The sequence below is a fragment of the Stylophora pistillata genome, chromosome 8, assembly GCF_964205215.1.
Source record: "Stylophora pistillata chromosome 8, jaStyPist1.2, whole genome shotgun sequence".
NCBI lineage: Eukaryota > Metazoa > Cnidaria > Anthozoa > Scleractinia > Pocilloporidae > Stylophora > Stylophora pistillata.
This window is the reverse complement of record NC_142526.1, coordinates 10354854-10378464: the sequence shown is the minus strand read 5'-3', so window position 1 is coordinate 10378464 and position 23611 is coordinate 10354854. Positions and strand designations below refer to the sequence as shown.

Here is a 23611-nt window from a genome sequence, read left to right as displayed (position 1 = left end):
TATGTAAAAAATAAAAACAAGAATAAAAAATAAAATGATAAATTTGACAGTTAAAATAATGTATTATGTATATTTTGTTTCTATTACTTACTTATCATGTATTAACTTCAGGGGGTCCACTCCTTGTCAACAACAGAGAAGATTATGATGTGCAGGTACATGTGGTAATGGCATATTACAACATTTAAAGCATTATTTTATTAGTTTGTTTGGTTTACTTGAGTTAATATAGGTTAGACTGTGACTCATGTGACTTATGGTTACATTTATGAAATTTAATGAACACAGTATAACTTTAATGCCTTTTCACAAGCTAAAACTCAAGAAAGGCATAAAGTTATATTCTAAAAAGATTATGCTTTTTAGAAGGCTTAGTATTGACTGGTTTCAAATTTTCTTTCCATGTTTGTCTTTTAGCTCTATTACCCTATGGAGCATGAAATGGAAGAGGTGCCATCTCTTGAACATATGTTATTCGGAAATTATCTTACTAATTCATCTTCAGCGGTCACTCCTAGTAAGTTGATTAAGACAGACCAGTTATTGATAAAGAATACAATTAATGATTGGTTTAACAACAGCAACAAGGTCCAAACCAAAGAACAAACCTAATCTACTTATGACATCTTGTTTGGGAATTGAACATATTATAACTTTGAGAGGCAAGCCCTCTCACTGTTGACCTATTCCACCCAGAAACTGTAAAGTATATGGCTTGTTAGATCACCACAAAATCTGTTTTTTTGGGCAGAGTTAGGAGGTACAGGGCAATGTAATCTAGTTACATGGGCAATGTATTTCAGGTTTTTTTAAAAGACAGAATTGAAGGCTTTGCAAGACTTTTCCTAGCTGAATCAGTGTCAAACAAAAACTGGAGGAAAATACATTGTAGATCAAAGTAAAGCTCAATCATTCATATCATTGATCATGGGCTGCTTTAGATCGTCCGAATTCTGGTAAACAAGATCGAAGGTGATCGTTCAAAATTCCACACTTAAATATGGAACAATCCTATTAAAAGATTTCAACTACTTTGTAGCATTTTTACAAACTGAAACACAATTTATACTAGCAACAATTTTTTTTTTTCATAGAAGTTTCAAAAGAGCTTTAACAGAGCTTTATAGATAAATCCTGAAAATTTGAAATCTGTGTTGGCAATCACACACAAACACCATGGAGAACACATCACAAATTTATTCAGAAGTTATTTATATTGTCCAAGATTTCTAACTTGGTGAATGAAAATTTTTTACCAGCCACAATCTTGGACTAATCTGGAGGTCGAGCTGGAGAGCATGCTCTTTTCAAAGTTGGCATGTTATTTTGAAAATGAGGGATCTTTGTTTTTGGGTCTTTGTTTTTAGGCTCTTTTCAAATAAAACTGGTGTTTTATTGCATGCTTTAATGCATTTAAAATGAATTAAACTTGAGCTGACAAGAAACCAAAAAAGATCATTTTCATTTACAGGTCTTTGTTTTTTGGGGTCTTAGCTCTTGGGGTACCGGTCTTTATTTTCACTACAACCATATTTCTAGTGCCCGTTTACATCGTCTCCTTCAATAGATGGGGATTTACTGCTGCTTTTTGGTCTTTGTCAACTATTGACATGCAAATTACACATTTCTTCTTACAAACATTATTTGGTTTCATGGTACTAATCTGTTTTATTCCAATTTCTGTAGCTTTCCATGTTGCAGAGAGTGAGGTGAACAACCAAACCAGCTCTCAAGAATGGAGTAAGTTACTAATTTCACTAATTTTTTTTTTTTTTTTGGAAGTCAAGTCAAGATTTAAGTCTGTTGAAACTCTCACAACAGAAACCAAGCAAGTGTCCTGAATCTTATGTGGCTAATTGACTGTCATGTGTTTAGATATGACAGTAATCATAACAGAAACTGAAAATCCATTGTTGTAGAAGTGGCTTTTATTAAATCCCATGTTTCAAAACTCCTTTACAAGCTTTGAACTGTACAATTTCCTAGAGCATACAGTAGACCATTGGGGATGTCCTTTGCTTAAAAACTATTTAACACTCAATTTAAAGCATAACCACCATAAACTATATATATATATATCAAGGAAAAGGTTATGAAATGTGCTATTCAGCAAAAATAATTTAGTTTTAGCTTGATCCAATTGTTAACTGAATAGGCCACAACAATTTGAAATGGATGATGTTTCTTTGAACACATAAATTACATCTTAAATCTTACTGCAGAAATAAAACTTCTGCATGCTACCAATCCTAAGGGGTTGGTCTTCAAAACCATGTGGGGATTTTTGAATATTCTTGTGAGTTACTTTACAATTTATCTGTCAAGTGTGCTGATTCAGATCTCTGTGTGCAACGGAAAGCAGGAGAAATTCAAGGACCAGCGTGTTTTGCCACTAGAAACCTTTTAGGAATCATTTGGATATATCAACAAAGTTGAAATGGTAAATTGGCCACCATGGCCAATTTACCATTTCAACTTTATTGATATATCCAAATTATTTCGTTACTCCCACCGACGCAGCCCCAAACAGTTTCTTTTGAAACTATCAGCCTTTTAGAAATCAGTTATGTTGACATTTTATAATTGGCTCTTAACACTTTGACGGGGTAAAGTAGTCACTTCAGAAATACATTTTTGTGTTTTAATATTTTACCAAAATTTTTCTTGCAAACTATAGTTAAAATAATAATGCTTAGTTTGACTTAAATAAAAAGTCTACTGTATCCTTAAGTGTTTAGCCAATGAAGATATGTGCTCATGCTTTTGACTTTAAAGAGAAGTTCTTTTGTGGGAGCCTTATTAGTATTCCAAGGAAATAGCATTTGTCATAAAACATGTACTTGATTTCATGTCAATTTTTTTTAGACTTTATTCCAAATGGAGTAGCTCATTCAGTGGTGGAAAAGGAGGAAGCAAACAGCAATGCTGTACCAGAAAGCCGTAAGCTTTTGTTTTCAATTGATGTTCCTACAATCTTGTACTACATATGCCATTCAGTGCCTGTCTCTTAACAGTTTCACTCTAATATTTGCAGGTGATTCAAGAGTGGAAAGTGCTGAGGCTATCAACAGTGAAGAACATGTAAACTGTATGCTCATATTTAGTTTTTATTTTTATTCTTAGGGTATGGCAGTTGTCATGAAACATGTTCATGATTTCATCTTACTGAATTTTTTAAAATTTTGTTCCAAATTGAACAGGTCATTCAAGAGTGGAAAGTGAGGAAGCAAACAGCAATGCTGAACCAGAAAGCTGTAAGCTTTTGTTTTGATATTCCTTCAATTAAGAGCTACATACACCATTCAGTGCTCTTCTCTAACCAGTTTCACTCTAATGTTTACAGGTGATTCAAGAGTGGAAAGTGCTGAGGCTTTCAACAGTGAAGAACATGTTAACTGTATGCTCATCTTTGTCATAAAACAAGTTCTTTGTCATAAAACATGTCATAAAACATGTTCCTAATTTCATTTTACTGAATTTGTTTAAAATTTTGTTCCAAATTGAACAGTTCATTCAAGAGTGGAAAGTGAGGAAGCAAACAGCAATGCTGAATCAGAAAACTGTAAGCTTTTGTTTTGATATTCCTTCAATTGAGAGCTACATACACCATTCAGCGCTCTTCTCTAACCAGTTTCACTCTTACATTTGCAGCTGATTCAAGAGTGGAAATCCCTGAGGCTCTCAACAGTAAAGAACAAGATAATTGTATGCTCACATTATTTTCCTTTCAGTCTATGGAGCTACCTGTTCTGTCTGTTTGTGGCACCAATACTTTTTTTGTTGTTGTCAGTGGTTGTTATTGTTTTCTATTTATTTTGACATTTTTTCAGAAGTTGATCCTTTGTCTGCTAAGGAATTGTTTGCCTTAAATAATTTCTAGTCAGAAGTAATTATTAGTTAAATTGGTTAGTGGTACATGTCATGGTCTGGAAAGAAATCAGTGAAAAAAGTAATTTTTTTGTTGGTCAGGGAAAAGTTATAAATATTATTGAAGGTCATGCAGATATCTAGTATATTGTTTGTTATGGTCAGAAAATTTTATTTTGTAGTTTCAGGACACAATTTTGTAGTTTCATAAGACAATTTTCCCCAAAAAAGTATTCTCTTAAGGTTTTGAATTTAATGGTTCATCAAATGATGCTTGTAGGAGCTCTTAAAGTCAAACGGTTAGAAACAACTACCAGTTGTTTCCAAAAGAAGCAGAAGCAGTTAAAATTTTTTTTTTTCTCTCATGATTTTCTTTCTATATTGCAAGATTATAGGAAATTTTGTAAAAGGCAAGGGAGGAATATAAAAGGGATCTTTTCGGTAATGAATGCTACTTAAGCATTGGTGAAAGTAAGGCCTGAGAAAAATTCAGGCCTGTACAGGATTTGAACCTACGACTTCTGCAATACCAGTGCAGTATGTGCTCTACTAACTGAGCCAACGAGCCAGCGGGGAGCTGGTCATTATGTTGGTTCGTAATAAACCAAGATTGTTTTATATTCATTTTTAGTGAGGAAAGGCAAGGTTTGGTAACTTTTGCATATCTGATCAGTGGCAACCCTGTCAATGAAATTCATGCAATTTTTGTTTGCAGTGATATTATGATAATAATATTTATAATTGTTTCATTACAGTGGTGCAGAAGATGATCCCTTCATCAAGCCCTTTGGAAGTTAGTTTTAGTCTTTTTTTTTCCTCAACCTTTTCTTTACGATATTGAAAGTAACCTGCAGACCCTTTGGTTTGCATTTTAATAATTTTGCAATGTCATCTGAGGAAGCTCTAATGATATCGCCACCACACAGTTGAACTAGACTTTCTGATAACCTTCCATGTTACATCCATGCAGGGTGGAGATGAGTTCCTTATTGCCTTGGGGGGTGTGCTTCCAGAAGACGTCAATGGTGGATATGCTTATTTTGGAGAACATCCTGTAGAGTTGACGAAATTAAACACTGTAAACCTCATTGGGATAATTCCTGGCAAGTATTTGCAAAATTCAAGTTTTAGGAATGAGATTAAAAGTGTAACAGCCTCAGTCTGTAGTTTAAGTTGGATGTTTAAAGTTGTGTTCAAAAGACTATGTCACATTCACTTTAACATGTGGGATCTCTATATTAAGTGAATTGCAATGTATGAAAATCAGTATAGATTGAATATTACAAGTATGTTATTGGAAAAAAGAGGACAAAATTTTATAAGGTAAGGTTCAAACCAAGTGAGTACAGCAGTTTTGTCAATGAAATGGGTGGAGCTGGAAGAAGATTTTCACCTTTACTGCTGTGTGCTTCTGATTGGTTTTATTATCTGCTTTACTTGCTCTGTTCCCCTGGTAAGTGTCAATTCCACACACCAGTATTTTGGTATCATGTTAACTGGTGCCTTGAGGTGGGCTATTGCTTAATTTGCATAGTGACCTCCTTGCTATGGAGGAGATTACCAACTGCTTCTCTAGAACTTCTGCAGTGTCTACTCTACTAAAGGTGAAAAAGAGCTGAATCCATACTTTTACTGGTCATAGACAGCTGTATGAATTAAATTTTATTTGAATTCTGCCTGTGAGTGCTATTTGCAATAATCCTCAAAATTTGGTTGCAGTTAGATATAAAAGGGAATTTTAAAGGTTCTCCTTTGAAGGACATACCCCCAAACAACTGATGCAAACCATGTCTAAAAAAAAACAAAACAAAACAACCACCAACGGGGCTTGGCACTGATGGTAGCCCACTAGCCACAGACTGGTAGAAATTTAGTTTTAGCTTGTGGTTTTCAATTCCACTTAAAAATAAGCCAGTTTGATTAGTAAATAAACTGAAATTGTCGTAAAATCTGAGATGTCACTAGCCACTGGGCTACTAAGTTGAAAAGTTTATGTCGAGCCCTGCACCAAAAATATTAATGAATAAATAAATACTTAAAGACTCGTCTAGACTTATAAAGACTTATGCATAGGACTAGTCTTATTCTTGACACTGATCGACTGACAACTTCTTTGATTTCTGTTTTGTGTTTACTTCAGCTGCTGAACACCCTGGAATTGTGAAAGTACGCGTGTACTCACAATCCAAAATGTTTTTGGGAGAAATGGATTTCCATTATATAGATCTGATGAACAGGGTTGTCTTTAAGGCTGTACAGCACGGTATTGAAGGGGTTACCAAGCTCTATGGTTTGATGGGAAAACACAGCATTGATTGGTGGAAACAGAGTGCATCTGTCAAGCAGAATCCAGGTAGGTATCTCACATGTTTATTAAAGTTTACTTCTTGCAAATGAGAATCATTTATTGTCAAGAAAATTTTGACATGCTCCAATTTTTAACAAGGCACATTTACAAGTTTTTAGGAGTTTAACCTCTCCTTCCCCACAAAAACACCAGAGAATAGTCCTGAATGATACGTTTTGGCACAGCTTGAAAAACACCCAGGTTTCTGATCGATCCCTTTTATTGACTTGTAGGTGGGAGTATAATACAATGAAGGGTTCCCAAGCAAAAGCAAGTTCTTTTGAATGTTTTCTTTGTTTTTCTTCATGGTAGTAAATGTAATTACATCATTTACTATCAGGACAAATATCACTGGTTTACTTTATTTCAATGTGGTTTTTTGATCACCATTATATCCACAGCTTCACCTGAAATGACACCTGCTGTTATTCCAGTCTCGCTCATTTCAACAACCATTGGAGGAATTCTGGCACAGACCTCTATGATGTACTGCAAGATATTCACTCAGTTGTCAGTGAACATGCAAGATACTTTTGGTGGAATGCCTGGAGCCAGTGGAGGTGGAACGAGTGGAGGAGGAGCCTATGGGCGAGGAACCAGTAGGGGGGAGGCCAGTGGAAGTGGAATCAGTGGAAATGGTACCAGTGTAACTGGAGTAAGTGGATGTAGATGGGGAACCCATGGAGGTGGAGCTACTGAATGTCAATACAGTAGAGGTGAAACTCAAACTTTCAATACCTTAATTGAAACTAATTAAATTCCCAGTTAATTGTGTAGATTAGTGACACCAAAGGACAAATTTAGGGAATCTCAGAAAATGGAGCAGTCAGGTAATTCTTTACTTTTTATAAGCTATTGTCTGAGTGCTACATAGAGAACTTCAACTAAATAAGGGGTCTAGGGAAATGGAAGAGAGACGTGGTCAGTTGTACATCTTTTTAAGATGGTAATGAAGGTCAGCATCTACTGGAGTGAAGTTTTTAGACGTGAATTACATATTTTTCTGATGTGATGTAAACATTTCCTTGTTTTTTTGTCTCCCAATTATGATAACTGATATCAGACAAAGATATTTAAAATAAATTAAGGTAAGAACAAAGTTGAATCATGACAATTTTCCTTGCTAGGATTGTAGAAAGGAGACATGTCATCATAGATTAGTTGCTTTGGTGCTAAAAGTAACTTGAATTTTTCTTAGTATCAATTGGTGCATCGATCACCATGTCTACATTTTTGAAAGGCAGGTTGCACTGGTTCTCATGTTTCATTTTGATTATGTTAAAATTCAGATGCCTCACAACCAGGCTCAGATGTGGTGTGGGAGTTGTGTGAACTTATACAAAAGTGCAGTGAGTGTATCTGGTGGCAGAATCTATCACAGAATAGAGGTAAATTCATCTAAGAGCCTATTTGTACTTTCAGTTGTAATTGTACAGTTAAAATGTTGTATTAAGAAATTAAAATGATCTGCACTGGTCTTTGTTTTCAACTGAAAGTTTTAAATAATTTATGAGCTCCTCAATGTTGAGTGCAAATAGTTTGACTTCCCTTCTTTTCCCATACCATATAATTATGCTACCCATGGTTAAATTTCAATATTAAAGGCAAACGAGAACTTTTATCGTGAGCTTTGGGTATTTTTTGGTGAATTGTTGGCTAGGGTTTTTTTTTTACACATAAATTTTCATGTGAAGTGTTCCTTCTCACAGCAGGTACTGAAGATGAGGAGGATTTAGAAGATGATCAACTGTTATGCTCACAGCAAAGCAATGAAAACTATTTTGCGGACACTGAGGATTGCTCAAGTGTTTCATCTGGAAGTGATAGTGCCTTGTCTGATTCAGAAAAATGGGATGAATCTTTAAGTGGTGAGATATTTGTTTTTAATCCTTTTTTTTTATATTTCAATTAATTTGCTCTCCCTGACCATACAATAACTATGACAGTGAGACCTGATGTAATATTTGAGCTATAAACCATAAGTAGATAGTGCACAAATAACATACTGGTGTTTTTCCTTTGTTAAATTCTTGACCCAGTATTTCATGCTCAAGGTGTGCCACTTCAGCTTGATTTTGAGCGGAAATCACAGCCATTTTGTCTTCTCTTTTCCTTCGTAGTAGGTCGAGCTCTCGTTTTCGACATTCAAGTTTCCACTTTATATCCCTTTGAGCCATTTCTTCTTGAAACTCCAGTTCGCGTACTTCATTGTCTCTTAACTCATTCGGCAAGCTGTTTTGCTTGAAGGCTTGCAATGGAGGCCTTTATTTTAGCGTCTCTTCTTCTCTTTGATGAGGACAACGAAAAACTAGAGCGAGAAAGCGCTTTCGAATGACCTGAATCGACCTGGCTTGTTCTGCTTACCGAATCTTTAAAAGTCACTTCAAGGCTGCTGTGAAGCGGTGATATCACACATTTGTTGACCAAGTGCCATGATTCTTGATTGCTCATCGTGAGCGGCTGATTTGCATCCGGCTCAAAATTGGACCAAAATGGACCAAAATTGGTAGGACCAAATTAAATAAAACGAGAGTTTTAATATTATTCAACTTGAACACAGCGTTACAATTCCTCTTTTTCTTCGTGGGCAAGCAGTTTTGCGTATAGCGTTGCCATACTTGCAATGGCCAGCGGCCACTCCAACTATTGTGAGGTAAGCACAGGAAATGCACATGGCAGCTATTTGCAGTGCGTGATATGGTAATGGCGGAAGATGCCCACTGTAGTATTTAATTAACATTGCCTTATATTAGTTAACAAAGCTTAAACCTTCAGTTTCAATATCTTGATACATCAGTTAATATTTACTCTAAATTGAGAGAAGAAAATTTGATCTTTCACTTATTATGTAAAGTGCCATAGTGTGGCCTAAACTCATATTCCTCTCTGAAAAGGTAGAGCATGGCACCCCCAATATTGAGTCTGTTTTTAAGCATTTGTGAAATTGAGTTGCCCAGCTACATGTTCTTAAAGTTAGGTGAACCTCTTACAGTTCAGTCTGTGCAGTTCACACCATTTTCTGCTGCAGTTTAGTTGATCCAGTTCAACACTGCAGATGACTTTTCTCCATATTTAGAGAATTCTTTTGTGGGTACTATGTTAAGTAAAGGAAAGTCAAATTTGATATTAGATTTTTTTATTATAACACTGTTTTAATTTGTGGTTATTGTTAAACTTTTATCTTTTTTTCTGGACCCTTCACGTTCAGTGCCCTTGGTTTATGGTAGTTCAAGTGAATATCAAGAAGCTGATCCAAAAGCAGAATCAACTCAACATTCACACAAAGGTGAACCTGATATGAGCCAAGAAATCCAAGCAACATTGACAGAGGGTTTCACTAGTGAGTTCAGCATTGGTGACAATAAATATGTTGGAAGTGGTGATTGTCCTGAATGGAACATGCCTTTACCAGAGTCAACCAAGACTGAAGTAAATTATGAGGAAGAAGACCATGATGAAAAGCAGGATTTAAGTCTGGAGTGGGCTCTCTATTCTGAAGAAAGTGCCTCGCATACTCTGTTAGTATCACAGGATAATACCCCAATGCTTCTTCGTGATGTTCCTGGTGTTAATGTGGAGAATGAAGAAAGTCAGTACTCAGATGATGAACTTTCTGAGATACTTCATACAGAAAAACCTCAACATTCTGAATCAAGCCATGATATTTCATTCGCACGTACAGAGGTTTTGGTCAATGGGTTTGATCTTTGTGAGAATGAAGATGCTGGAAAGATTGAGCATTCAAGATGGGAAATACTGTCTATAGAACCAAATAAGACTGATGGAGGTGCGGAGGAAGATAACTTTGATACAGAGCAAGATTTAAGTCTAGAACAAGGACTCTTTTCTGAAGAAGGGAACTTGCATACTCACTTGTCATTACCTGACGATACTTCTGTTCAGAGTCGTCGTCCAGAAGTGGAGAATAAAGAGAGCCAGGTGTGTTTGTTATGTAGTTTTGTCAGAGTTTGGAAGTTCTTCCTTGAAGGCATATATGGTCCACTTGCAAACCCTGAATAAATAAAATAAATAAATAGATTTCAATTTTCTTTTACAAGTTCCTGTAGTTTTACAAGTTCTTGTAGCCATTACAACAAAAAAACAACAAAATACATATATATTATTTACCAGCCAGAAGGTCTGTACTGGGAGAAACTGCACCCAAGGTTTTGTATACCACCTTCGGCCTGGTCTTCTTTATCTTGAAATATGTTTTCCTCTTCTGGAAAATAGAATTTGCTTCCCCTTTGGTAGCTTTCATCGTCTAAACTCATAACAGTGAGTCACTTGTTACAATTTTTAAATCTTTTAGCCTCGCTTGTGAAAACATTGAAAAGTGCAAATTGCAAAACTTGAAGCAGTCTGTACTAGGGCCTGGTAAGGAAAATCTCGATCGCTGGAGCATGTAGATTTAGCCAATCAGATTTGAGGATTTAGGATTTGAAACCAATGAGATTCTTGTGAAAAAAGTTAACTTTCATACTAACAAGTTTCTTGAACTAACTTATTTTTAGGTGTAAGAGTTCATTATTCGTTGTGTGGTTTGGTGACCTCATGGTTAGTGGGCTCAACTCTTGACTGAGTGGTCCTGGTTTGAGCCCTGGCCAGGGACATTGTGTTGTGTTCTTGGGAAAGACACTTTACTCTCACAGTGCCTCTCTTCACTTAGGTGTTTAAATGGGTACTGGCAAATTTAATGCAGGGGTAACCCTGTAACGCACTAGCACAGGCGGCCCAAGCTCTCTTTGAGAACCATACAAGGAACACAATTTGCATATCGATTTATAAGGATTTGTATGAGATTTTTTACAAGATATCCTTAGAGATAGTTAAAAGTGAAAATATTAAATAAAAATGGCTTACCTTATTCCATACGTGTGTTGCTTGCTCCTGGTGTCGTTATTTTACCGATTTCACGTGATTTAAGCGGTTTTTTTTTTAAATCCTGGTTTTCTTTTCTTAAAGAAGAGAAAACCAGGATTAAAAAAATCGCTTAAATGAAGTGAAATCGGTAAAATAACGACACCAGGAGCAAGCAACACACGTATGGAATAAGGTAAGCCATTTTTATTTAATATTTTCACTTTTAACCATCTCTATGGATATCTTGTAGCAAATCCCATACAAATCCTTATAAATCGATATGCAAATTGTGTTCCTTGTGTGGTTCTCAAAGAGAGCTTGGGCCGCCTGTGGTACTAGCAACCCCTCCAGGATGGAGTAGAAATACTCCTAATTGCTTCACGTTACGGAAACCAGAGTTAAGTGCTGGCCTGATGGGCTACTTGGCCCATAAACGGACTTCACCTTTTTTCATTAAAGAAGATTAGGATAGAAGGAGATGTACTGTAGTATCTATGATACGAATTTCCAATTTTTTTTTTCTAGGAAGAGCAAATGCAAGTCTCTGACCAGTTCTCCACAGACTCAAGACAGTCAGGAGCACATATTACACTTCCACCAGTGTGTTCCAACGCAAGTGATATACCAAAAATGATTCCAGTGACATTGCCACTAGCACTGCAACCAAACCTTCCAACAGGTTGATAATGTGTAATTTTACTGGTACACGCAGTATTTCAATGTCTGCCAACTCTCACTCATTATCCCTCCTACTTATTCACTCCATGAAAATATCCGTCATCTGATCATCTCATAGATGTAGTTGATTATGACCATTAAACTGAAGTGTGTCGGGTATAAACAGGGAAACACTGTTGAAAACAGTAGAAAATATAGATACCGTAAAAGCTCCTTGATAAGCTGCACCCACAGATAAACCGCACCCCAAATTTAGCAGCTCAAATTTTGGAAAAAAGTTTTTTGATAGAAATCCAAAGAAATCCAAAGTCGAGTCTTGAGAAGTCTTCTTCATCCACTCTTTATCGAACGCAAATTTATCATTACCATTGCAAATGAAAATACTTCAAAGTGTTACCCACAATAGGCCATTTTACACTTCTGCGCTTGGTTGCTAAGCCTTCGATTTGGAGTGAGGCTGAAAGTGACCCTGTTGTGATAGAGACCAGCATCTATTTAGCACGATAACAAATTAATTTACATTCGAAAAGCAGCAACATCTGTATCATAACAAGATAATTTGAATATATCAACAAAGTTGAAATTGTAAATTGGCCACCGTTACGATTATAAAAGCTGACGTTTCGAGCGTTAGCCCTTCGTCGGAGCGAATAGGTCCGACGAAGGGCTAGCGCTCGAAAGGTCAGCTTTTATAATCGTAACGGTGGTCAATTTACCATTTCAACTTTGTTGATATATTCAAATTATTTCGTTACCACCCCCGACGCAGCCCCAAACAATTTCTTTAGAAACTATCAGCCTTTATTCATTTGTATCATAACAAGGTCACCCTTAGCCTCACTCTTATTCAAAGGCTTGACAACCAAGCATGCAACTGTAAAATGGACTATTTTAGCACTTTAATATAATGACTGTCGTTACTACCAACTTTGACATCTGATTGGTCTTTTTCTGGTATTTGTTGACAGGAATTTCTTCATTCAACATTTTTTCCATAGATCTTTGCATTACAACAAGAACATTTGAAGCTTAGTTACCAGGCTTTAGATCAGATGCGAAAAATGGACATTGACGACGCCTTTTTTCAAATGTTCCCACAGATAAGCCACACTGCCAATTTCTAGCGACGAGTTTTGGAAAAAGGGTGTGGCTTATCCGCGGGCTTTTACGGTTATCTATTTGAGTTTTCAGAATTAAGCTTTTAAGAAGATCATTTAGACCAGGAACTAAAAGATGGAAAAAATTAATAAAAGACCTGTGCTCAAGAAAACTCAGCTCATGGAGGAAAAAAATTAAATGTCTTAATAGATAATTGATTCTTTTTTTGTGTGTGTTTAGGTGACTTAGCGGAGCAGAAGAATTGTTCCACTCTTTTATCTCGATTGGAGAGTCTAAAAATTTCAGGGGAAGATAAAGAGTTCCAGAAGTCACATGAACAGGCTTACACAGAGACATTCCCAGTGAAAGGGAGTCTGAGTGGTCAACCGCTAAGGCAGCCTAGGAATTTAAAAACTCAAGTTTCTGCAAAAGAAGCCAGTGTATCTGCTGTGGCTAAAGACAACCAGCAACATACACCTGTGACTATAGGAGCTTCTGATGGTCAGGTAATCATTTACAAAAAGGATAAGTTTACATTCAATTTATTCAGCTCACGCTCGTAGTATATGCATGGTGTTAAATCCCTGCAAAAATTTTATTTTTTAACATTCAAGTTTTATTTCAATATTCAAGTTTTAACCTCGATGTTTAATTGTAATTTTCAATGTTCAAGTTTTCTTTTCAAATACACATTCAATTCTTTACTTCAGCCTTCTAGATGATTGACTGACAACATACAACTTTTGAATACAAGGGTCAAGCTCTGATTTGAACTTGATCTGCTAACAATAAAGTGCAATAAATCTGGTAAAATGGAATGTGTCAGTCAGATACTACTGCACATCAAGTTTACATAAATGAACATTTATTGCACTCGAAATTTACCTCTACCGCGTGGTGTTCGTCAAAATTCATTTTGAGGTAATTGTGAAAGTTCAAAATGACTGTCTATTAATTTGGATATATCAACAAAGTTGAAATGGTAAATTAGCCACCGTAACGATTACAAAAGCTGACGATTCGAGCGTTAGCCCTTCGTCGGAGCGAATAGAGGAATTGTGGGTTGTATGTGCTTTTAAATGCAGAAAATGGAGCTACGTTATTGGTGGGAACATGGCAACGAGAAAAACACGAATAAATTAGTGGAATGAAAAGCGTCTATTAACTTGTTTCTGAATTTGTTTTCATTATGTCGGCCAACTGTCGGTGACCTGTCGGCCGACAGATATTTTGGGGAGCTCTTCTTCAATTTTACCTCCTTTTCAGCTCTATTTGTGTGGGCAAAGACTGTTATGAAGCTGTCAATTTACAAATTTTCAATAGGGATGTGAATGTGATCCAAAATCAAGACCCCCACTAGATTTTGGATTTCCACAGAGCAAACCTCATGGTAACTTCTTGCTCTGAGACCTGTGAAGTGCAATTGGCTCAAGTGTATGTTTAGATTTTATTATTTTATTCATGAATGGTTCAGCTTTGCGTGTCTCTTTCTCCTTTTGTCGTTTTCAGTTGATTGGTAACATCTCAATAATTGAAGCAGCTGAGAAAGGTTACTCTAACAGAGTTCGGCAGCTAATAGAGGAAGGAGCGGATGTCAACCAAAGAGGGAGAGTGGTATGTTTTGAGCTTAACTGTATTTTTATCTAGATTTGTGTCACAGTTTTGAATTTACATTTCGGAAGACAGATGACAGTTTGTTACTGTTCAGTGGAATTCTTGTGCTTTTAGATCACAGTGACTCATGGGGTCTGTTGTATTTCTTTTAAACCAATCTTTCAACGAGAACTTGGGAGTCCTTCCATTTGGTGCCTGTTTCAAACAAAGAGAAGGAAGTTGTTTGACTTACTGGGTCTTTTTTTTTTAATTACTCCATCAATTCTCAGCGTAGAGTGCTCTGTCGCCCGCACCAATCAGATCGCCCCAATTTTTTTTTGTATCGTAAACCAATCAATCCGGTACCAATCAGAATACCGCATTATTCCTGTATCGCAAACCAACCAGATTGCCGCATTAGGGTTTGTATCACGTACCAATCAGATTGCCGCACTAGGGTATGTATTCCGCACCTATAAGATCACAGCATTTGGGGTAGGCTTGCACCAATTAGAATACCGTCCCCCTTGCTAATCATGTCTGGAAATTATGGTACCACGATACGTTGCGATGGAATCAACCCGACATTGACACACACCAAGAATGACAGCAACAAGAACTGTGAGCCCATCTACCCAGTGAAATGGTTCATTACTGTTACTGTTACTGAGAACTTTTTTTGCTATGATCTGTCGGGATTAGTCAGATCATTAGGGAATTTTTCTGCCATTTGCAAGTTAAAACGTATTTTGTGTTCTGCTCCTCCACTTACAACGCGCACACCGTCAGCCAAAGGCCTAACACGAATTTATCACAAGAGCTTTTTGTTTTGGTGGAGCCTGTTTTGCTGACTCGGTAACACTTGCGCAAAGTATTTGCATAATCAATATTTCATAGATAATCTTGTTTTTGCTTACTGGTTGCCCTTTTTGGAAAGATTGAAAAGACCACCGAGTTATAATTACTTTTGCGTCGACTGCCATGTTAAATATTCGTTTCTTTGCTTCTAAAAGTTCTCCATGAATTGAATATTGTGTTAAAACGGTATTTTTCCGCTACAATCACGTGTTTACTTTTTACTCGCCACTGTGGACCAGACTTTCTGAAATGAAATGCCATTTTCCAGTGGACAATGAACGTAAATTTTATGACATAATCTTACCTCACTGAAATAATTTCACAAGGAATTTAATGTTACTGTTAATCAACTTCCACGCAATTCTCACGCGGTCAGACGTTTTCTACCAATAAAATTCGTTTTTAGCTACCTTGGACTTTAGCCTTTCACCTGCCATTTCCTTTTAAAACATCCTGTATTTTATCACGTATTTCACACGCAGTCCAGAAGTCCAGATAGGCAACAACCAAATAAGGAGCCTACATTGTTGTGCTTTGTACAATGATACTTATCTCTGCGTTTAATCTATTTTCACCTGTTCGAAGGACGGAGACCGCCAAACATCTTTGTTCAAAGTCTTTAGAGATGGAATTGCTTTCCACTGCAAAATTATATGGAGGAATGTTTTTGAGGCAATTAGTTGTGACTGAATAATTAAGACTTTGTCTCTAACAAAGGAATGACGGCAAGCAGCATTGTCATAGGCTACGAGCAGGTCATTGTTTGGTCTCGTCACGCAACGTGGGAGAAAGAACGCTGCATGACGAGACCAAATTAGGGCTGTGGAAGAAAGTGCAGGAAGTGTGGTATAAATACAGTATATTTTCCCAACTGTTATTTAGACACCAATGGCAATAGACAATAAAATACTTGTGTCTGAGTTTATTTCAGATAAATTGGAAGGGTTTTTTGTTGCTCTCCAGTGAACGATATTTTCAGTAGAATACTTTGAAAGTAAATGCTCTTTGTTACGGGAAAATTTAGTGATTTTTCCGTGTGAATGTTTAAGCATATTTATTCGTTGTTTTTGGTATTCTAGCCGTTCTCAATTCATGCGAGTCTCTTTGATTGCGGTGTTTTAAAAAGATAAAAGCCACAAGTAAATTTTGAATAGTGAAGTTAAATTGTACAGCTGCATCTCGGTACTTTTCTTGTTCAACTCTAGTGAAATTTTTGATAGATGAAAGTGTTAATGGTCTTTCTGGCAAAATAGGTTCTTATGGTAGTTGGCAGCTGAGGTTATACTCGAAACTTCAATTTCCTTTCATACGATCAAACTTAACACCAATTTTGCTTAGATAAGCGGAAACTTTTAATTGTAGTTTTCAATTTATTTTGTAAGCTGCTCTGTTGTAATTTCCCGGGGTATATTTTCAATATCAAAGCTGTGAATTCTCCACCTAAGTTTCCTATTTTTAATGGTCTTAAGTTTATTGAACATGGTCTTCCAATTTCGACACATGAATATTTCAATGTGAATCATTTTTGCTTTAAATACAAGTTTTCCGTTCCTTTGTAAATCTTATATAGATATTTTCAATTTGGAGGACAACAGAACTTTATACCAGCTGAGTACCTAAGTACGCAACTTGCGTACGCTAGAGGTCATGTCAGTTGTTGGCCTGACCTAGAATAAGTTTACTATGAAACCAAAACGCTGCCTCATCCTTGACGTCCGTATAAGTTCGCTCGAAGTAGATCTCTGTGCACCAGTTTCCGTGACGAGTTTCCGTTCTCCCTGCCGAGTGGACTCTACCGAGTTCATTTCCCCCAGTTATTGTTGTGCCGTCCGCGAAGGTTGAGTTTCCCAGTTTGGGCGCGAAAAACTGTCGTCACATCTTTTTCTTTTTCAAAAATACAGACAGTGTCCATACTTAGTGCCCCATTCCAGCCCCCACATCCAAAAGAAAAAAAACTCCAGCACGCGTAGCATGCCTATGTTTCTGTTTGTTTTCAGTTTAAACTGATTAGATGACAGCAGTTAGTACTCTCAAATATGTTGTGTTAGAAGTTTTAAATACTTAGATCACTTTGATTTGGAATCTTCTTGTAAATAACCCTAACACCTAAATGATTTGGATTTTATGGTCTAAGCTTTAAAGCTCTACATTATTATTATTATTATTATTGTTAATATTGTTTTCTCTTCTAGCACAGTCTTTGCTGGTGTTCCTTTTTTTGCAAGAGCATCAGTCACTCATGTCAAATCATGCTGTTCATACACTAAGCACCCCTCTGAGGATTCGCGGAGATCCCAGCATGCAGATCTTATTACTATCATCAACATGATTATTATAATTATTATTATTATTATTATTATCATTATCATTATCATTATTATTATTATTATTATTATTATTATTATCATTATTATTATTATTATCATTATCATTATTATTATTATTATCATTATTATTATTATTATTATTATTATTATCAATTCCATAACACTGGTTATTCCCTACGATCCATAATAAGTACCCTGAACTTATGATGATTCTATCCCGTTTGCGAATCGATCTATCGTTATTTCTAAACCTAATTCTGTCACTTTGAGGAGTTACATGTCCATTATTTTATAGATCGTGTATTATTTAGCTTTTTTATCTCTCATTTTGAGCTCCAAAAGGTGTTTTACCATCGCAAGGAAACTAAAAAACCATCTTCAAACATTGTTTAACACAAGGAAACTTTGCGTAGACAGAAACCATGTCAGTGGTGAGGGGGATCATTCTGTTGCTTCATTCTTAGTGTCCCTCCTAATCAGTAGTATGAATTCCTATGATTTAGTACAAAGTAACATTCCTTCTGACCTTATGCTTGAAAACACTTGCAGACTGTTTCTTTCCTACATTTTAAAGGACACTCCACTCACTGCAGCTGCAAAGAATGGTCACATTGATATTGTAAGGTTGCTCATAGAGAACAAGGCTGATGTCAACAAAGAAGAATGGGTACGTTAGAAACATGAATTGTATTTGTGATGTCGAGTTTAGGCAGAATTTGAAAGGCTAATTTCGTATGGCTGTTCAAATTTTTCTTATTGTTGAGCAAAACGTCGCACGAAGATGCGTGCTCTTTCTCTTTCTTTCTTGTTGATTCGTTCGTAACGCCAAAGTGCTACCTCGGTCATAGAATAATATGCTCGCGAGCTGTAAGAGCTTGGACAGTTAGGAAGGCAAACCTGGCCAGAAAATGTTTTGAGACCAAAGCCTTTTTCAAGGAAGGACTAAATTTGTTTAGAATCGCAATACTTGTAACAGCCCTATTTTTTTCTTATTTGGATTTGTGCACCAAATTCGCCATAATTAATTCGTTGTTCAGAGTTTGAAAGTCAATTTTTGTATGGCTGTTTAAATTATTTTGTATGACAGATTCAACCGCATTTCCTTACGTTAATCATTAAAGAAGAGAATATGAGCTTTATATGTTACTATAATTCTCCTTTGCTTTCTTTCCTACATTTTGAAGGACACTCCACTCACTGCAGCTGTAAAGAAAGGTCACACTGATATTTCTAGATTACTTATAGAGAATGGAGCTGATGTCAACAAACTAGGAGGGGTATGATAGAAGCGAATATTTTGTAATGTAGATTAAAGGTGACCGTGGATCTTCAGGGGTGTCTCGCGTGCAATCGATGTAGTGCGTCCGGTTTAAACTGTAGATATCTAAACCCCTAGATCAAATTAAAGCTTATAAGACTGGCTATCAGACTATACCAAAAATTTTGATTAAAAATTAATTGTCGAATTTTTCACGAATTCTACATGCGAGCGCCCGAGTCATCTTTTAAGAGCTACAAGTCAAAGGGAATTTGTTCGATTGCTCTCAAATTTTGACAGTAGCTAGTTTTACTAATTTTTTAATCCTATTTCAAAAATGTTCTGTAATTTTTCACTAAAATTGAATATAGCAAATCACAGACACGCTTTTTTAGCGCTTTGGCCCCGGAAACGGGGGAACACATTAAATAAGCGAAAAACAAAATTCGCTTTAACATGTAACGTTCAAAAGGTGATTCGGGCGCTCGCATTTAGAAGTCGTGAAAAATTCGACAATTAATTTTTTTTTAAATTTTTGGTATAGTCTCATAGCCAGTCCTATATGCTTTAATTTGATCTAGGGGTTTAGATATCTACAGTTTAAACCGGACGCGCAACATCGCTTGCACGCAAGACACCCCTGAAGGTGCACGGTAACCTTATGTCGGAGTTTGAAAGTAAAATTTCGTTTGGCTGATAAAATATTTCTTTCTGTCGAGCAAAACATTGTATTTCTTTCTCGTTGTTTCTTTCGTAACGTGATAGTGTCACCTTGGTCATAAGATGATATGCTCGCGAGCTGCCAGAAAACTTGGATAGATAACAGGGTAAACCTGGCCAGAAAATACTTGGAGACCAAAGCTTTTTTAAGGAACGGCTAAATTTGTTTAGAATCACAAACATTTGAATGCCCTGAATTTTTGTAGCTAAGTGCAACAGATTCATCAGGATTAAATTGTTGTTCATTAGACTTAACTGCGAGGAAATTGCGTGGTAATGTGTTAAGAATGTTTAAGGTGATTTCTCAGTGTCATTGCGCATCTGGTACCCCCCACTAAAAAAAAAAAAAAAGAAAAAAAAACAAAGCCATAATCAGGCGAATAAGCTCGCGTGCATTCCCAGAGCATAGTATTCTTTTGCAATTAATGAATCAGATAAAGAGGTACGATGGTCTCTTGCTCTTAAACGAGTACGGTGACCTGTCTTTTTTATTTCATAACTTCGGTCCAACTCGAGTATTATTTAGTTTATATACTTTCTATAGTTTCTATATGATTTGTTTAACTGTTTTACAAGGCAGTACTCCTTCTGACCCTATGCTTACACAAGTGAAGAATGTTGTTGTATTAAAAGCAGATTCAACCATATCCTTACATTGGTCATTGAAGAACAGAATGGCCGCGTCATATATCACTGTGCTTTTTAATTGTGTATTCTGTTTTCTAGGAATTGGAGGACACTCCACTCGCTCACGCTGCAAGAAATGGTTGCACTGATACTGTTAGGTTGCTCATAGAGAACAAAGCTTATCTCAACAAAGGAGGAAGGGTACGTTAGAAGCATAAATTGTATTTGGCATATCGAGTTTAGTCAGAATTTGAAAGTCAAATTTCGTATGGCTGTTCAAATTTTTCTTGTTAAGAAAAACGTTGCACAAAGATGGAAGCTCTTCCTCTTTCTTTCTTGTCCAGGAAATTGCGTCGTAATGTGTTGAAAATGTTTAAGGTGACTTTTCAGTGTCATTGCGCATCTTGTACATCGCATTAAAAAACACGTAATCAAGCAAATGAGCTTGCGTGCATTCCTAGAACATGGTATTGTTGTTCAATCAATGGACCAGGTGAAGAGGTACGATGGTCTATAGCTAATGAAGGAGTACGGTGAACTAGATTCTTTTATTGGGTAATTTCAGTGTACAATTATCCCCCCCCCCCCCTTAAAACTCCTTGATGGGAAAAAAGGTATAGGTATATGTTATGCAAGGAAAATGTCCACGCAGCCCGTTACCTTATGACGCAAATTATCACCTGGAAGGGAACGACTCGAGGAACGTTTTTGAGTCGATGTCGTAATTTTCGACAAATTTATATCAAATTTTTTCGTTACGCCCGAGACCTTCTACCTATCAAGTTTTTTTCAAATATTAACTTAAAAACCTATCCTTGAAAAGTTATACCCAATATTTCCGAATCGAGTATTATTTAGTTTACATAGTTTTGATCTAAATTTGTGAGCTTCAAAAAGCTATCTCCATCAGACCAGAACTGAAAAGCTATTAAAGGTTTGAAACTTGTGGTTAAACAGGAGGAAACTATGCATAGACAGAAGCCATGTCAAGCTGGGGGGGGGGGGGAAATCGTTAGAATGCCTTATTCTGAGTGCCTTTTCTAACTATTACTATGAATTCCTATGATTTGGTGAACTGTTGTCCAAGGCAAAACTCCTTCTCACCTTATGCTTAAAAAGCACTTACGGAGTGTATTCGTCTCAAAAGCAGATTCAAGCATATATCCTTACGTAGGTCATTACGGAAGAGAATATGAGCTTTATATTACTGTACTTTCTCCCATTTTTTTCTTTCCTAAATTTTGAAGGACATTCCGCTCACCGCAGCTGCAAAGAGTGGTCACACTGATGTTGTAAGGGTGCTTATGGAGAACGGAGCTGATGTCAACAAAGAAAAATGGGTACGTTAGAGACATAACTTGTATTTGTGATGTCGCGTTTAGTCAGAATTTGAAAGACAAATTTCGTATGGCTGTTTAAATTGTTCCCTTGAGACGTTCTACACATTGTGTTCTTTTCAAGAGTTACTTTGAAAAGCCTTGCTTGAAAAGTTAGATGTCCATTATTCCGGAATAGAGTATTATTTTGTAGCTTCGCTCTCAGTGCCCCTTTTAACCAATTTTATGAATTCCTATGATTTGGTGAACTGTTATGCAAGGAAAAACTCCTTCTGACCTTATGCTCGAAAAACTCCCGCAGAGTGTAGTTGTTCCAAACGCAGATTTATCCTTACCGTGGCCATTAAAAGAAAGAAAATGACCTTTATACATTACCGTTCTTTTTCCAATTTTTTTCCTACTTATAGGAGGACACTCCACTCACTGCGTCTGTAAAGAATGGTCACGCTGATATTGTTAGGTTACTTTTAGAGAACGGAGCTGATCTCAACAAAGCAGTAGGGGTACGTTAGAAACATAAATTGTATTTGTCATGTCGAGTTTAGTCAGAATTTGAAAGGTAAATTTCGTATGGCTGTTTAAATTGTTCTCTTGAGACGTTCTATATATTAAGTTCTTTTCAAGTGTTACTTTGAAAAGCCATGCTTTCAATCATCTTTCCTCACGTTGGTAGTTAAAGAAGAGAATATGGTCTTGATACCTAACTTTTTGCATTTTTTTTCCCTTTCCTACATTTTGTAGAACACTCTACTCTCTGCAGCTGTAGAGAATAATACTAATGATAATACTAATATAGTGTTTCTGACCGCATGCAGCCTAATGCTGGATTACGGGTGCAGGTTAAGGTGAGAACAGACGTCAGCATATCAGGCGCCTCTGGCAGCCGCTTCAGTCCATCGATCTCACCTTCCCACCCATCCCACCCAGGGGAGAACATCCATCACACACTAATCTCGTGTGTGGGAAATTAACGTCTCCTACCCCAACCCTGCAGGAGACGGGACCTCCATTTATTCGTCCCTATCCGAGAAGACTAGAATATCTAACCATTTCTTGATGTTATAGAAAGGCAGCAAATTCTTCTCAAATAGTTTAAGACCCTGAGTGTTGGTCCGGCCGAGGCTCGAACCCTCGACCTCCCGCACAACAGTCCAGCGCTCTATCCATTGAGCTAACCGGGAGGCGGTTCAGTATTGCATCGTGTACCCTGTACTATGCATGAAATATAGGTAATCAGGCACTATGTGGGTCACATGCATGAACCTTAATACCCAATGAACACTCAGATGAAAATTTTAAGGGATTTGATCTGAGATGAAACATGGTTTTGATCTCAGATCAAACACTTGCATTGTAATGAGTATTTTCATGAAGTAATCCTATGATTTAGTGAACTGTTGTACAAGGTAAAACTCCCTCTGACCTTATGCTTGAAAAACTCCTGCAGAATGTAGTTGTTCCAAACGCAGATTTATCCTTACCGTGGCCATTAAAAGAGGAGAATATGACCTTTATACATTACCCTGCTTTTTCCAATTTTTTTCCTACTTATAGATGGACATTCTGCTCACTGCAGCTTTAAAGAATGGTCACACTGATATTGTTCTGTTACTTTTGGAGAAAGGAGCTGATGTCAACAAAAGAGTATGGGTACGTTACAAGCAAAAATTGTATTTGTTATGTCGGGTTTAGGAAAAGTTTGAAAGTCAAGGTTTGTATGGTTGGTCGAATTTTTCTCGCTGTTGAGAAAAACGTTCCAAAAGTTGCGAGCTCTTTCTATTCCTTTCTTGTTGTTTCTCTGGTAACGATGTAGTGGCAGCCTAGTCAAAAAATAATTTCGTCGCGAGCTGCTAGGACACTTGGGTAGAAAGTAACGCAAGCCTGGAAAAAAAAGTATTTGGAGACTAATGCTCTTTTCAAAGGAAGGGCTAAATTTGTTTAATGGTGGTGACTAGTCGAGAATGTTTAAGTTGAATTATCAGTATTGCATCGTGTACTTCGCATAAAAAAATATGTAATCAGAAGAATAAGCGTGCAC

The 23611-nt window shown here is 36.7% G+C and overlaps 1 protein-coding gene across 3 annotated transcripts in view; it reads left to right on the top strand.

Moving 5' to 3' along the window:
- The window catches only part of LOC111332449 (uncharacterized), a 55304-nt gene that overhangs the window by 13214 nt on the left and 18479 nt on the right, over nucleotides 1-23611 (top strand). For all 3 annotated transcript variants that reach the window (XM_088731195.1, XM_088731197.1, XM_088731196.1), the window contains exons 6-30: nucleotides 112-155; nucleotides 418-517; nucleotides 1687-1740; nucleotides 2866-2940; nucleotides 3035-3088; nucleotides 3201-3254; nucleotides 3344-3397; nucleotides 3509-3562; nucleotides 3652-3705; nucleotides 4623-4660; nucleotides 4838-4970; nucleotides 6008-6220; nucleotides 6616-6930; nucleotides 7504-7602; nucleotides 7924-8082; nucleotides 9423-10153; nucleotides 11603-11756; nucleotides 13094-13359; nucleotides 14363-14467; nucleotides 18206-18298; nucleotides 18816-18908; nucleotides 20336-20437; nucleotides 21484-21576; nucleotides 21981-22076; nucleotides 23128-23223. In XM_088731195.1, coding sequence (XP_088587321.1) covers nucleotides 112-155; nucleotides 418-517; nucleotides 1687-1740; nucleotides 2866-2940; nucleotides 3035-3088; nucleotides 3201-3254; nucleotides 3344-3397; nucleotides 3509-3562; nucleotides 3652-3705; nucleotides 4623-4660; nucleotides 4838-4970; nucleotides 6008-6220; nucleotides 6616-6930; nucleotides 7504-7602; nucleotides 7924-8082; nucleotides 9423-10153; nucleotides 11603-11756; nucleotides 13094-13359; nucleotides 14363-14467; nucleotides 18206-18298; nucleotides 18816-18908; nucleotides 20336-20437; nucleotides 21484-21576; nucleotides 21981-22076; nucleotides 23128-23223 — 3329 coding nt within the window. The remainder of the gene's footprint in view (nucleotides 1-111; nucleotides 156-417; nucleotides 518-1686; nucleotides 1741-2865; nucleotides 2941-3034; nucleotides 3089-3200; nucleotides 3255-3343; nucleotides 3398-3508; nucleotides 3563-3651; nucleotides 3706-4622; nucleotides 4661-4837; nucleotides 4971-6007; nucleotides 6221-6615; nucleotides 6931-7503; nucleotides 7603-7923; nucleotides 8083-9422; nucleotides 10154-11602; nucleotides 11757-13093; nucleotides 13360-14362; nucleotides 14468-18205; nucleotides 18299-18815; nucleotides 18909-20335; nucleotides 20438-21483; nucleotides 21577-21980; nucleotides 22077-23127; nucleotides 23224-23611) is intronic.